Raw genomic sequence first — 14552 nt, 5'->3', positions numbered from 1 at the left:
GAAACACACAGACCACGTGGACAACTTTGCAGCTAGCGGGAAATACTGTTCAGCCACTAAGCCAAACGCCATCCGGTATAATGACTGCACTATTAAACGAGCCAGTTAATGGTGCTGGTACTGTATCTTCTGCTCACAGCAGGCCTTTGACCACGAGCATCAGTCTGAATACTTCTCTGACTGGGGATGGCCAGGGAGCTGAACAGATTGTAGTTACCTTGCCCCCGTGCCCACCCTTACCTATGCAGCCGTTAATCAGCCAGCCACAGGTTAAAACTCAGGCTGCAGGAAATATCCTTCCATTAAATTCAGCTATGCAGGTGATTCAGATGGCTCAGCCAGTCGCGTCAGCAGTTACGGGAGCACCAGCTAACCAGAATGTCATCATTCTCCAGCCTCCAAACCCCGCTCCCTGCCCGCCGATTGTGAGAGCCGAAGTTCCTAGCCAAAATGTAAGTCAGCAAATTGTAATTATACAAGCTGCTAATCAGAATCCTATTCCCCTCCTCTCTGCTCAGCCTTCTGCTTCTGTACGAGTTCCTGTGAACGGGCCGACTGCGATCGCAAACTCTAGCAGCTCCGTACAAAATGCCTCTCTTCCACAGACTTTTGGAGGGAAGCACCTTGTCCATATATTACCAAGACCATCTTCTTTGCCATCTTCTAGCTCTACATTTTCAGTTACAATGTCCAATCAACAGCATCCTCAAACTATCTCATTAAATGGGCAGCTTTTTGCTTTGCAGCCTGTGATGTCTTCATCTGGAGCTTCAAATCAAGCCCCTATGCAAATTATTCAACCCACCACCAGCGAAGATCCAAATACCAATGTTGCCCTCAATACGTTTGGTGCTTTAGCTAACCTCAATCAAAGCATATCACAAATGGCTGGACAGAGCTGCTTACACTTGTCTCTCAGCCACCCTACCAATCCCACCACTGTCAGTAACCAGATTGCCACAGTTAACTGCGTGTCATTACCAACTTCTGTAGCATCTTCAGTATCTGCAGAGGTTTCAGTATTAACTAGTACATCCAATTCAATAAATGCTTCCCCCAAAAAAGCGGCTGCTGGCTTGCCATCCAGTGCAAAATCAAAAAGGACAAACAAAAAGCCAAGTACAAAGAAACACCAAGCAGTCACCAGTAAAGCGTCCTGCCCAGCAGTTCCTTGCAAAGACGCAGGGAAACCGGACTGTGCTCCTGTGGAAACAGTGGCAAAGCATCCAAACGGCGAGGGGCTGCTTGAAAATGCTCCAGCAGCGTCACAAGCTTTAATGACACCGCAGGCCAGCGGTGTGGCAGCATCGAGTAGTGTCAGTGTTTCTGACTGTCGTTCCAAAGAGGCTGGGAGCTCTGAACAGGCAGTGAAAACCTGCTCTGTCCCCGAGCCAAGCTCAGCAGAGGCGCCCGCTTCCTCGCCGCTGGAGTCCGTGGTGTCGGAGCAGCTGGCGCTCGTCCCGACAACTGCCAAAGATGCTGCTCCTGGCCAGCAGGCCCGTGGGTCTCCAAACCGTCCACCAACCGTGTCTGCCTTGTCAGAGTCTCCCAAACCCTGTGAATCCCCCAGCATCTTAATGTCCTCTCGTACCGAAGCACATGTGACACATCCTCAGGTTGCTGGGACGTCAGCAGCACAGAGCAGCACAGCAGGTCCTACTGCCAAGGCAGGAACGATTTCAGAGTCTTGCAATGTTGCACAGGATTCCTCAGTGGTAGTGCAAGATGCAGACTTGTTAGAAGGACAAGGTCTCACCAAAATGCTGTCTGATCTCACGAAAGAAAGAACAGCTGTGGAAAAAACCTCTTCATTTACCATTCAGGGGGAGCATTCTAATTTTCCCATGGAAAACTCTAATAAATCAGCAGAATCAAATGTTGATTTGCCCGAGAAGCAGGAGCTCTTGCTGATGAACACAGAAGGGGAGGCTCTCTCCCAGCATCACTCCTGCATTTCTGATCAGGAAGTAGTCAGTGCTTCCCTTATTGCTAGCAGGCAAGCAGACTCCCCAATGTCAACTAGCTCTGGCAGCAGTCGAGGCTTCTCCGTTGCGTCCATGTTGCCAGATACCACCAGAGAAGACATTACTAGCAGCACCTCAACCAGCACCTGTAACAGCAGCACGTTCTCAGAACAGACTGACATTGTAGCTCTCGCAGCAAGAGCTATTTTTGAGCAGGAAAACCTTGAGAAAGGTGGAGGAGGAATACAGGTTAACGTGAGGGATGTCATCTCTAAGTCAACTGAGGTCGCACCTCTGGAGAGAGAGCAACAGCCTTTTAAACCTCAGCCAGTGAAGGAAAGCAATGTGGGACCCTTGGAAGCAGCACCAAACAAATTCAGTACGCAGGATACAGTACAGGCAAATGTCGATAGACAGGTTGAGAAGCCAAGCTGCTCTGTAGGAGGTGTGGAAACATCAAACACTTCTTTGCAGATTTCCGCTTCCCAGTCACCAAGCTTAACCAGTTTAAGCGTGAATAATCTAATACACCAGAGTCGCATTGTCCATCCCCTTGTGAGCTGCTCGAGTTTATCCCAGTCTTCAGAGCCAGCAAGTGTCCCTGCAACTGTGAGCCTCTCCCTTCCGTCCAGCACATACGTCAATCAGTCTCCAGGACCCGCGATGATGAGTGAATATGCTCAGGAACAACTGAATGCTATTAGGGCGAGCACCATGCAGGCTCCCCAGCTGCAGGAATCCCACTTGAAGCAGCAAAATCATGAAGGTCGCAAGGACTCTGCCAAGCGGGCTGTTCAAGATGACCTTCTGCTTTCTACGGCAAAGAGGCAAAAGCAGTGCCAGACAACGCCCATAAGGCTTGAAGGGATGGCGTTGATGAACCGAACACCGGAGAGTATCGCTGATCAAACGCAGATGCTGGTCAGTCAGATTCCTCCTAACTCATCCAACTCAGTGGCATCAGTGAGCAATCAAGGGCACGCAGACGGCCTTAATAGGTTATTCCCATCAAACAGCAACTTTGTAACACCACCTTTGAGGCAAACTGAAGTTCAGTGTGGTTCTCAGCCATCAATTTCAGAGCAGCAAGGCCAGGCAGGGCAGCACTTGCAGCCCATTCAACATGTTCCTGGTCAAGGCATATCTCACCTTCACAGTAATCATCCATACTTAAAGCAACAGCAGGCTGGTCAGTTAAGAGAAAGGCACCACTTGTATCAGCTGCAGCACCATGTCACTCACGGGGAAAACTCAGTCCACTCTCAACCACACAGTGTCCACCAACAGCGAACAATACAGCAGGAGGTGCAGATGCAAAAGAAACGAAATCTCATTCAGGGAACACAAGCCACACAACTTTCTCTACAGCAAAAACACCACGGAAGTGATCAGACCCGGCAAAAAGGTGGTCAGCCTCATCCTCACCACCAGCAAATGCAGCAGCAGATGCAGCAGCACTTTGGAGCTTCCCAGCCTGAAAAGAACTGTGAAAATCCTGCAACAAGCAGAAACCATCATAACCACCCTCAGAGCCATATAAATCAGGATATTATGCATCAACAGCAACAAGATGTTAGCAGCAGACAGCAAGGTTCAGCTTCTGAACACGTGTCAGGGCACAATCAGATGCAGAGACTTATGACCTCAAGGGGCTTAGAGCAGCAAATGGTGTCCCAGGCAAGTATCGTAACCAGACCATCAGATATGACGTGCACCCCTCACAGGCAGGAAAGAAACAGAGTTTCCAGCTACTCTGCTGAGGCACTCATTGGAAAGACACCCTCTAATTCGGAACAGAGAATAGGAATCTCTCTTCAAGGCCCTAGGGTTTCTGACCAGCTTGAAATGAGAAGCTATCTTGATGTTTCTAGAAATAAAGGGTTGGTCATTCATAATATGCAGGGCCGCTTGTCTGTCGACCATACAGTTGGCTCAGATGTGCAGCGGCTTTCTGATTGTCAGACGTTTAAGCCAACTGGACCCAATCAACAACCGACGGGCAATTTTGATGTACAGGCTTCAAGAAACAGCGAGATTGGTAATTCTGTGTCATCTCTCAGGGGCATGCAGTCACAAGCTTTTAGAATCGGTCAAAATACTGGGCTGTCCATAGACAGACAGAAGAGATTGCCCTACCAGCCAGTACAGGGTATTCCAACAGGAAATACCCTGCCATCAAGGGAAAATGAAAACCCGTGCCACCAAAGTTTCATGCAGAGTTTACTTGCCCCTCACCTTGGAGATCAAGTTAGTGGAAGCCAAAGATCAATCCCAGAACATCAAAGGAACACACAGTGCGGTGCCTCCTCCACAATTGAGTACAACTGTCCCCCAGCACGGGAGAGTGTCCATATCCGACGAGACGGTGATGGCCAGAGTAGGGACATGTCTATTGGTGCAATTAACACAAGGAACAGTTCTTTGAATATTCCTTTTTCGAGTTCTTCTTCCTCAGGAGATATTCAGGGTCGCAATACAAGCCCAAACATCTCTGTGCAGAAGTCCAATCCCATGAGGATGACAGACAGTCATGGAACTAAGAGCCACATGAATCCGCCTGTTTCTAGCAACATGCACGGAGTTGTGAGGCCAAGTCACCCTCACCCTGCAGTTTCTCACGGAAATGGTGAGCAAGGGCAACCTTCTGTTCGTCAGCCAAATTCTTCAGTTACTCAGCGGTCGAGGCATCCTCTGCAAGATAACGGAGGTTCTAAAATACGTCAGCCCGAAAGGAATCGATCTGGAAATCAAAGACATGGAAACGTCTTTGACCCTAGTCTTCCCCATCTTCCCCTGTCCACCAGCAGCAGCATGATCCTTGGGCGCCAGCAGTCTGCCATAGAAAAAAGAGGAAGTATTGTCCGATTTATGTCTGATGGCCCTCAAGTGTCTAACGATAATTCGGCCCCCGACCAACATACTCTCTCTCAGAATTTTGGATTCCCTTTTATTCCAGAGGGTGGCATGAATCCACCAATAAACGCCAATGCCTCTTTCATCCCACCGGTCACGCAGCCCAGTGCCACTCGAACACCAGCTCTAATCCCGGTCGATCCTCAGAACACCCTGCCGTCCTTCTATCCTCCATACTCTCCTGCGCACCCTACCCTTTCCAATGACATTTCTATCCCTTACTTTCCCAATCAAATGTTTCCTAACCCAAGCACGGAGAAGCCGAGTAGCGGAAGTTTAAACAATCGATTTGGATCCATTTTGTCTCCTCCCAGGCCTGTTGGTTTTGCTCAGCCAAGTTTTCCTTTGCTTCCGGATATGCCGCCGATGCACATGGCCAACACGTCGCACTTATCCAATTTTAATCTGACGTCTTTGTTTCCAGAAATAGCCACAGCTCTTCCTCCAGATGGTTCAGCAATGTCGCCTTTGCTTTCCATTGCCAACACATCTGCTTCAGATTCTTCCAAGCAGTCCTCAAACCGACCTGCCCACAATATAAGCCATATTCTAGGTCACGACTGCAGCTCAGCTGTATGAAAACTGATAGACTGACTTCTAGTCTGATGTCTTGTTTATATATTTAAGAAGAAAGTGGATCTTCCTGGCATCCCTGAAGAGACCATTCATAGCATCACTGTTTATTTGCCTAAATGTATGTATATGGGTACTTTTCCATATTTATATACACACTGTATTTCCATCCACCTTACTAACTTTAAAGCACCAGTGCCTATAGGAATGCTTACTTACTAGTAAACAGTAAGGATGCAACATTGAGAGCTGTGCAAATATTGGTTGTTGATTTTCCAACAATCAAGGGGTAAGGGCCACCCTCAGTAATATGTGGACGTAAAGAAAGGAGTGAGAGCATCCATATGGGAGACGGGAAACAAACGCTACAGGTTTCATTTTGTTTCTGAGGCGTTTACCTGAAACTACAGACAAACTTGGAAGTGGATTGGGTTTCTCTTTTTGCTTTGTAAAATATCTTCAGGAACCTCAACACAAGTCAAGTCTGTGTTAACCCAGCGTTAATTGGTAAAGACATTTGTTGTGCAGCTTTTGTCTGTTTGAAGCTTGTCACATGCACTTGACTTAAGGCTGACTTCACCTGGCAAAAACTACTATGTGTTTCCATGGTCAGCAACTAAAAATACTATTTTAGAAATTTCAGATTTCTTTAACCTATGACTTTCTGTTTCTCAGAAGAATTCTGTTCAGATCTGTTTTAACAGTGGCTTCAGTTGCTGCTGACTGGTGTAATCAGCAGAGACAGCAGTCGTGTTTGTTGCCATTTCATTGTTCATATGCTGCAAGTTACCTCAGGGTGGGTTTTGTACCTTGTTTAGCACCTTCTTAATGTCTTCTTCTTTTTTTTTTTTTTTCCCCCTCTCTCCTTTTCTTTGGCCCACGCTCAAACACCAGCTTTCTGGTTTCTGTGAGTGACAGCCCTTTGTTGTACCAGGCAGCACCTGGGAGGAGGACTGAGCCTGTGGCATCCCGCAAAATGCACGGGGATCTCTGTGGGCACAGTTGTTACTTATCGTTGCTGACAGGATCGGGCCCGAGTTCATATCAGTACTTTGCACTTGAATGCACCTTTTCTCTAAACCCTTATGATTGTGGCTGAAGGAGGAACATGAATGTCTCAAGACCGAAAGGCTGCGTACCAGGAAGATGGCTTGATTTGAGGACCACGAGGAAGGGGGATGCGTTTGTACGTGCGTGAGAGACGGGGTGAATGTGCGTGCGCTGGCTGAGTCTCCAGTACTTTCACAGATTTTGGTCCCGTTTCTTTTAAAGGAAAGGGAAGAACTAGGTAAGTTTAATTTATTTAATGGCTCTGCAGTGTGATTTTTCTTAAAACAAGGCAGAAATACTTGTCTTTTATGTGCTTGGAAATACCATTCTGGTTTTGATTCTTCAAATAGCAGAGTAACTTCAGGTTTCTCGTCTGCAATCCTCCCCCTACCAGCTGGGGAGTGGCAAAAACTACTCTGGGGCCTTTTCTCTGGGCAGGGCAAGGTTGAAACACTTGTGTGTTGCCCACCAGTGCATCGTCTTGCTGCTCCTGGGACCTGTCACTGGTTCTTCACCCATGCCTCTGCTAGTAGCGGGATGGAGAGGAACAGGCTCCCTGGAATTTTTTTAGAATTGTTTTTTTTCTTTGAAAGGTAGCAAGGAAGATACTCCTCCATCTCCAAAAACAGGATCCACAGAGAGGGACCTGAAAGTTTTTCAATTGCTTGACTGCCCAGGCTGCATTTTTGCTAGGTCCTTGTACACTGATCCAGGAAAGTAAAGAGGCTTTAGCACAAAAATTAATTGGGCTGTGTCTGTAGTCCGTCCTGATAATGTCTCTTCTCTTGTAACCTGGGGTCTGATGTTTTCCTGCAAAGCTCAGTTAAATGGCTCTGATTCAAATTGGGAATCACTTTTTAATTCAGATGGAGCTTATCTTAGGACACTAAATCGAAGTGGTGCATCAGTTCTCTATGTTTCTTAAAAATAAGGGGTTGAATATTTCTTTCACTTCAAAGCAAGGCAGCTTGTCTGAGTTTGGCTGTGAAATGTGCTGCCAGTGTCGCTACCGACCGAATGGCAGCAACTGGCCTGTGCAGGGCAGGAGGGTTGGGAATGACGGTCAGTCCTCGGCTCCAACTGAGCACGCTGCAGGTCTGGGTGTGGTGTGATGAGAGACTCGGATCAAGTTGATCTCCTTAACTCAGCAGATCCCAAAGGGGCTGCCTCAGGTGGTGAAATGTGTTCCATAATGATATGAGGAGTTCTGTGGGTTGTGGATGATAAAGACAGGTATTGAATCAGCAGCGGCGCTGTGTGTTACATACTCCTCGGGACCTTGAAACAGGATGGAGAGCAGCCCTGCAGAAAGAGTTCTGGGGGTGCTGGTCGGCAGCAGGCTCAATGTGAGCCAGATATGTGTCCTGGCAGCCCAGAGGGCAAACCACATCCAGGGTGCATCAACACAGCATCACCAGACAGTCAAAAGAGGGGCTGATCCTGCTGTATTCAGCATTGGTGCAGCCTCATCTTGAGTTTTGTGTACAGTTCTGGGTCCCAGCCTTTAAGAAGGATGTGAAGGTCCTTGAATGAATCCAGAGGGCAACAAAGCTGGTGAGAGGGCTGAAAGGAATGTCCTATGAGGAGCAACTAAGGACTCTGGGCTAGGAAGAACAGTGGATGGACTGGATATTTCACATCAAGAGTGGAAATTAGATGTTAAGTAATTTTTGTTGTTTTTGTTTTTAATTATGAAATTGTTTGGATTTTCCTCTTCACTGTAAACTGATCACCCAGGCGGTTCCACATGGACCAGCCCATGGCTGAGCCTCTGGTGTTTAGTTTCATAGGTCCGTCTGTGCCGCTGACAGGTCTGTGTTTCAGCTCCTGGCCCTTTCCCAGGTCTTTGGGCTCTGCTCTCAGGATGAGGAGTGATTCCAACATCTTTGCCATTGAGTTGAAACTATTCTTTCTTTTCTTTATCTTTTCCTTTCCCCTACCCTTGCAGATGTTGTGTTTAGGTGTCAGGTTGATAAGACCTCAAGGAAGGCTGACCTTACATTGATAAATGCTTTATTTTGGGGGGGAGGAAAGTTTGAAAAAGGAACTTGCAGATCAAATAATTCTGGTTTATTTGTTACAATAACAATTTGACAAGCAAATACATTTTCTTCAGCAAATATCTATGACAGCAACAATTATTTTGTTTTCTCCTAAGAATTACCTGGCAATTAAGAGTTCTTTTGCTTTTCAAGATATTTCTGGAAAAGATTTTGTGGTTTTAATTGCAATTTGTTAGCCCAAGAATGGTGTTTTCTCTTCCATAATATCTTTTTGAAGGCTACTTACACTAAGTGGGGGTTTGTTGTGGTTTTGAAGGAAGAAAAGATACCCAGTACTGCCTCATTTAGGAAAATAAGCAGCAGAAGGGAAATGTTCAGTGCTACCTCTAGGGCGGGCCTGCCACAGGTGACTGGACTTGTGTATCTGTGGCTTTCAGCTTGGCCTAAATGACTTCAACAAACAACAGCGAATGGCTGTAGGGTGGGATTGCACATCTCGGTGCAGTCCTTGATTAATCCCTTAAGAAGCCTAGGAGAGCAACAGCAGAGTCCAACTTAGGTTGAAAGCAGGCACTATAATAGTAATGTATGAACATGTATATACTTTTCCTTGAGAGAAAGGACCTCATTTAAGAGCTGCTAAGGAAACCTAGAACTGAAGTAATTTGAGATGGTGGCTGAGCCTTACTGGAATGTTTTTTCTTGCTCCTGCTCCCAGCTGGAGTCATTCTGCTGCTGCCAAGGTGGAAAAGCCCCTCTCTGAAGAAAAACAAACAAACAAAAAAAAACCCCAGCAAAAAAACCCCCCACAACCCAACCACCCACTGCTCTAGGCCAGAGGCTCCGGGATTTTGCACAGATTTCCTACTGCACTTTAAAGCGGCGCTGCTGCTGTGGGTGGTGACTGTAGTGTTGGCACAGGAAACAAATCACGTGGCAGGGCAACTGCAGAGGGCATTGCTGGAGAAAAGGGGTCGTTCCATTATTTCTAATCTCCTGTTGTCTTTTCATCTGATGCAGAGGTACTTGTCCAGTCCTGGCTCAAGGCCTTGGTCACAGACTCACGTTGTAAGCTGTTTCTGGATGGCTAAGTGGAGGCAGCTGCGCTAAGAGCTGTGATCTTTCACTATTCCCCAAATGAGTGTCATGCTCATTAATAATGATCTCACATTGACTGGAGAAACAGAACAGCATTGAATTTATTTATACCAAGTGGGTTGTATTTGTGTTGTTTTCCAGTACAGTGATACAAGGAGCTCCGTTCTGTATCATCACCTAAGTTATCCACTACTGCTGTTCCCTTCTCCTGCTGCTGCTGCGCCAGCTGGGGTGACAGCCACCTGGAGAGGAGTGCCAGTGCAGACCCAGCTTTGTGTGTCAGGGTGTTTTCAACCTCCTACTGCCTCTGCAACCCTTAGAGTAAATCCAAAACCTCAGAGCACCAACACTTTATTCCCACCAGTTATATTGAGAGCAAGTTATTCTGTGAACTGCTGAAATATTTAGCAGAGGATTTTGGCCATGGAGATACAAAACTGTCTTCTCTCTACAGACAAGCCCTGCTTAGTTACACAGAAGCCATTTATTATTTGCTGATACCAGTTTCTGGGAGATAATTTTTTTAAAAAAACCATTTCTTTCTGCCTCACCAAAAGTATTTTTACAAGTAGATTCCAAGTTTGCAGTATGCACTGCTGTTTGGGCAATCACAGATGTGAAACACCTGAGCTCACAGGGGCTTGTACCCCTGGTCCTGCCCACTCGCTGCGAGAAGGGAAGCAGAGATAGATTTTGCCACAGGAGATTAATCAAAGATGCTGTTGCCCTCCACAATGTAAATTATTTATATTCAGAGTTTTCTGCTGTGCTTCTGTTTTATACAGCTGTAAATTACTTGGATACAGCCCCAGTGGAAAGTCCTTACTATTTTGTAATGGGAAAAAAGGAACTCTGCAGTAGAAATCTGTAATGAATGAACAGGAACATCATCTTCCAATTGTAAATAAGAGCATCTTCTGTTTATTTTGACATCTTTTTACAAATACGTCGCATCCAGGTGTAAATATCCCAAACCATGATCTTGTTCAGCGTTCCAAGATTTCTATTGTTAAATGTAATACTTTTTGTTTAATAGTTGTAATAATTATTTGTATAGATATGAAAATGATAGTATTTTATTAAAAAAAAAAAAATAAACACTCTGACTGCTGTGTTCTTGTTGGTACAGCTTCTTTCCCCCTGGAAAACCACACATTTCACTCTTCAAGACAGGTAAAAATGAAACCTTTCTTTTGAGACTGAGAATTTACAACTATAGTTCTCCTCTGATGTATATTTTCTGCTTATCAAAGACTTATGCACTGCTTTATTTGGATATATAAAACTGCATAACCCAGAAGAAACAATATACTGATAATAAAGTATCTAAACAATGCCTGGCAGCTGCTGTGCCTGCCCAGGCAACAGTCAGCACTGTGTTAAGATACAGCTTCAGCTTTATAAAATGCTTCTTGTCACACAGTGCCATGCATTGTGAAGTGCTCTAAGATAGTTCTTCTGTAGCAGCTTGAAGCTAAAGGATGAGGGGTGGATGAGAGGGGTGCAGAGACACTGCAAGGTAAGTAAAGGCTTTTTGGGAGGCTGTATGATACAGAATTGCTATGAAACAATTCCTTTTCAGGGCTCTAGGATGCCTCGCTTATAAATCTCAAAATGATGCTTTTATGGAAGATAATTTTAATTTAAAAAAAAAAAAAACACAACAAAAACCCCCTTAATATTAAGGTAACTTATCTATTTTGTCACTTCAGTGACAGCCAGTGCCTATAGTTTCATGAGGAGGCTGTGTTCAGAGATGGCTGTGATTCAGCAGAACAGAAAGATGTGTGCAGGACTGCGGACAGTCTCAGAGCAGCACTGTAGCCTACTCTCAGCCCACTTTCCCTGCCCTGAGAGCAAACAGACCCCGGTACCATACCGGATAAACTCAGTATCGCCCTGGTGCTGTCATTGCTAGCTTACTTCCCCCTTGCCCCAAGGCCCTTTTGCTCTGGGTAGATACTGCTGTTCTGCTAGGCACAAAATCTACATTTAGCTGTGGACAAGTTTACATTTCTCCTTCACATTTCAAGGTGCAGCATGCTCCCCTGCCTTGGCTGCTCTTCCACCATCCCAGAGGTTCTGGGGGTAGTTGTTTGCACTGTCAGCTTGCATGATCTTAATACCTTCCCTAAACTGTGAGGGGTTTATTATTATTTATTATTATTATCATACTAAAGCTATTTTTATCTCCTGTGAGTTGTACAGGGAAGAACAACTTCAGAATCACAGAATGGTCTGGGTTGGAAGGGACCTTAAAGCTCATCTAGTTCCAACCCCCCTGCCATCAGCAGGGACACCTTCCCCTAGACCAGGTTGCTCAAAGCCTCATCCAACCTGGACTTAAACTTTACCTGCATTTCCTAGGAAAACGGAGACTATATGGTTGTATCCACCTCCTCTCTATGGCTCAGGTGCCCAGGAGCTGTGGAAAGAGAAGATCACAGCAAAGGGAAGAGACAGGTCGCATGGCTACGTGGGGAGGGGGAGCAGGACCTGCTCAGCAGCAGCTTTCTGACCATGCACCACCCAAATCACTTGACCCAACCACAGCACTGCACTGGCTTTTACTTGGGAAAATGTTAGAGGCCAAGGCTGTTGTAGGAATGGGGAAGGCATTGCAGGAGGTGTAACACAAAAATGAAACACAGGCAAGCATTAGTAGCTCTTCTGCTTACAAGACAAGCAAACAAATCTCATGACTTGGCAAGTAAGCCTGCAGATTTCATGACCAAGTGCAGAAAGCTGAGGGCAGCTGTTCCTGGGCAGGTTACAGCTTCCACAGTGTACAGAGAGTTCCTCTGGCAGCTGCCACTTCCCACCAGGCCAGCTCCTGCTGCCTCCCAGCTCCTCAGCCGCTGAGACTCACTGGGAGGGGATTCACCAAAAAGTGAACTATTACCTTCCCTTTCCAGAGCTGTTAGAGCACTTTGTGCTGAGCACAGGAGCGATGAGCATGTGATGGGGAAAGCAGGGATCCCACTAGCAGCCCATGGGCAGCAGAAGGGCCCCCACCTCCTAACACGATCCACACCAGCTGCTCTGCTTTTCTCCCTACACACCTGCCTAACAGTGTTTCACTCAGTGACCAGAGAAAGGTGAAACAACACCTGCAAATCAGGGAATGACAGTTCCCTACCTACCTTGGGGAGGGAGCCCTTCCTTCTCCAAGGGCAGTCACACTGGGAAGGGCAGTGGGACTAGAGGCACAAGCCCCATTTTGGGTACAGAGGGCTTTCCAGGAGGCTCAGAGCTGCCCAGGTGCCCGGTCAGACACCTCTGCAGCTGCTGGGTCAGGCCAGGGCCTGCAGCTGGTCAGTGGGAGAACTGAAGTAGGAGCAGAAACCAGCAGGCAGGGCACAGCTAAGAGGAAATGTAAAAAATTGATGCATCAGGCTGGAGGCACAGAAGCAGCAGGAAGATTATTCCAACCCTTTCTCTGAGGCTTGAGGCACCTTTCCTTGTATTTCATTTGATTCTCTCACCTTTTCTGCTTGTTCTGTGCTGTTCTCCACCCCGCTCCAACCTCCTTCTCCCTCACTGCTGCTACCACATTGCCATTCACATACTGTGCTCATCTCTGCTCAGCTCCGTGAGCCCATATGTTGCTCTTCTACCTCCTACATAAAGCCTTCCAACTGCTGTTCAACATTAGGTTTTTTTTTCCCTCACATTCCTGTTTAGAGAAGATAACCAGCTTCCTGCCTAGAAACAAACACAATCTTGGAACAAGGTCTGAGACTACAGACTATGGAAGACATGGGGAGAAGGAATATCTTTTATTAAAAGGTTTATCCAAAACTGGACAAACTTTGGGGCATACAAGCCCTTCAGTCTGGCACACAAGCAATATTCCCACTACCCCAACACCTTTTCCTGTATCCTTTACTCTGCAGACAGGAGAACAACACCAAGAGCAGAACGTACTTGTACAAGAGGAAAAGCTGCTCACCTTACTCCACACCTAAACACGGAGTAAGGGCAAGTCCTGCAAGGCAAGAGCCCATCCTGCATCTGACTGGGCAGGGGTTGCGAAGGCAGCAGAGTGAGCAGAGAGGACTTCAGGTTAGACTCAAACAGCAGGATTCAACACCAGATCCTCCAAGTGTCCCTCTCCCCAAGAAAACCCACACCAGTTCTGACGACCTCCCAAGATCAACAGGGTTTTGAACTAGTGTCCCTCGTTCCCCCATTGCCCTGCATCAAGGGGACTGAGGGAGGCAGCATTTGCTAATTCCAGTAATAAACTACACTGGAGTCTCTGGTCAGACTTGTCCACTGCATACAAAAACATTCAGAGGGCTCTAGAGTGCTTTACATGGTGCAATTGCTGCTGCAAGGTGGGACTGCAGCATGGACACTGGAGAAACCAGGCAGTTAAAAGATTAAAGGCTGGTGAACTTCCTACAGGAGGCAGATACTCTAACCATGGAGACTCAGGCAACAGCCAGGCAGGATCTCCACTTCAAGCACCTTTGATCAGCCCAGCTGACAAGCTTCCACCTCAGACAAGACCTACACATCTCCCTCCCGGTCCCAGAAGGGCAATGCAGGCCTTGCCTCAAGTAGAGGCATCTTTTGGTTTAGCACTTCATGAGAGCTGGTGCTCAACCTGCTGGTGCTAGCAGGCTGTGTTCAAACCCCACATGCTCCCAGTACCCAACAGCCCTGCTGTCCTGTGAGCACCTCCCCACACAAAGCTTTTTAACCCACCCTGAAGGTACACAGGGATCTTGACCTAATTTTTTCTAGGCACTTGTTAGAGCAAGACACTGTTCATACAAGGCCCATGGTGAGGACTCCATCGGGAAATTTTCTCCCCTTCCTCCCCTGCTACCTTCCCCCAGTCCCAGCCCCAAAGCACTGCCCCACTTGCTCCCCAGCTCACTGTGGTGGTTTCACTGGGCTGGCAGCCAAACACAGCTGCTCGCTCACTCTCCCCCACCAGGGA

At 46.9% G+C, this 14552-nt stretch overlaps 1 protein-coding gene across 1 annotated transcript in view; it reads left to right on the top strand.

Moving 5' to 3' along the window:
* USF3 (upstream transcription factor family member 3) overlaps window positions 1-6081 on the top strand; it is a 14584-nt gene extending 8503 nt beyond the window's left edge. Inside the window, exon 5 of the mRNA XM_029085767.1 lies at window positions 1-6081. This exon is cut by the window's left edge and continues 996 nt beyond it. Within this exon, the coding sequence (XP_028941600.1) occupies window positions 1-5456 (5456 nt within the window). The 3' untranslated portion in view covers window positions 5457-6081.
* Window positions 6082-14552: the final 8471 nt, after the last annotated feature.

This window comes from Antrostomus carolinensis, unplaced genomic scaffold, assembly GCF_000700745.2.
Source record: "Antrostomus carolinensis isolate BGI_N321 unplaced genomic scaffold, ASM70074v2 scaffold13847, whole genome shotgun sequence".
Lineage (NCBI taxonomy): Eukaryota > Metazoa > Chordata > Aves > Caprimulgiformes > Caprimulgidae > Antrostomus > Antrostomus carolinensis.
Note: the sequence above shows the minus strand (reverse complement) of the source record. Positions and strands in the feature narration are given on the sequence as shown.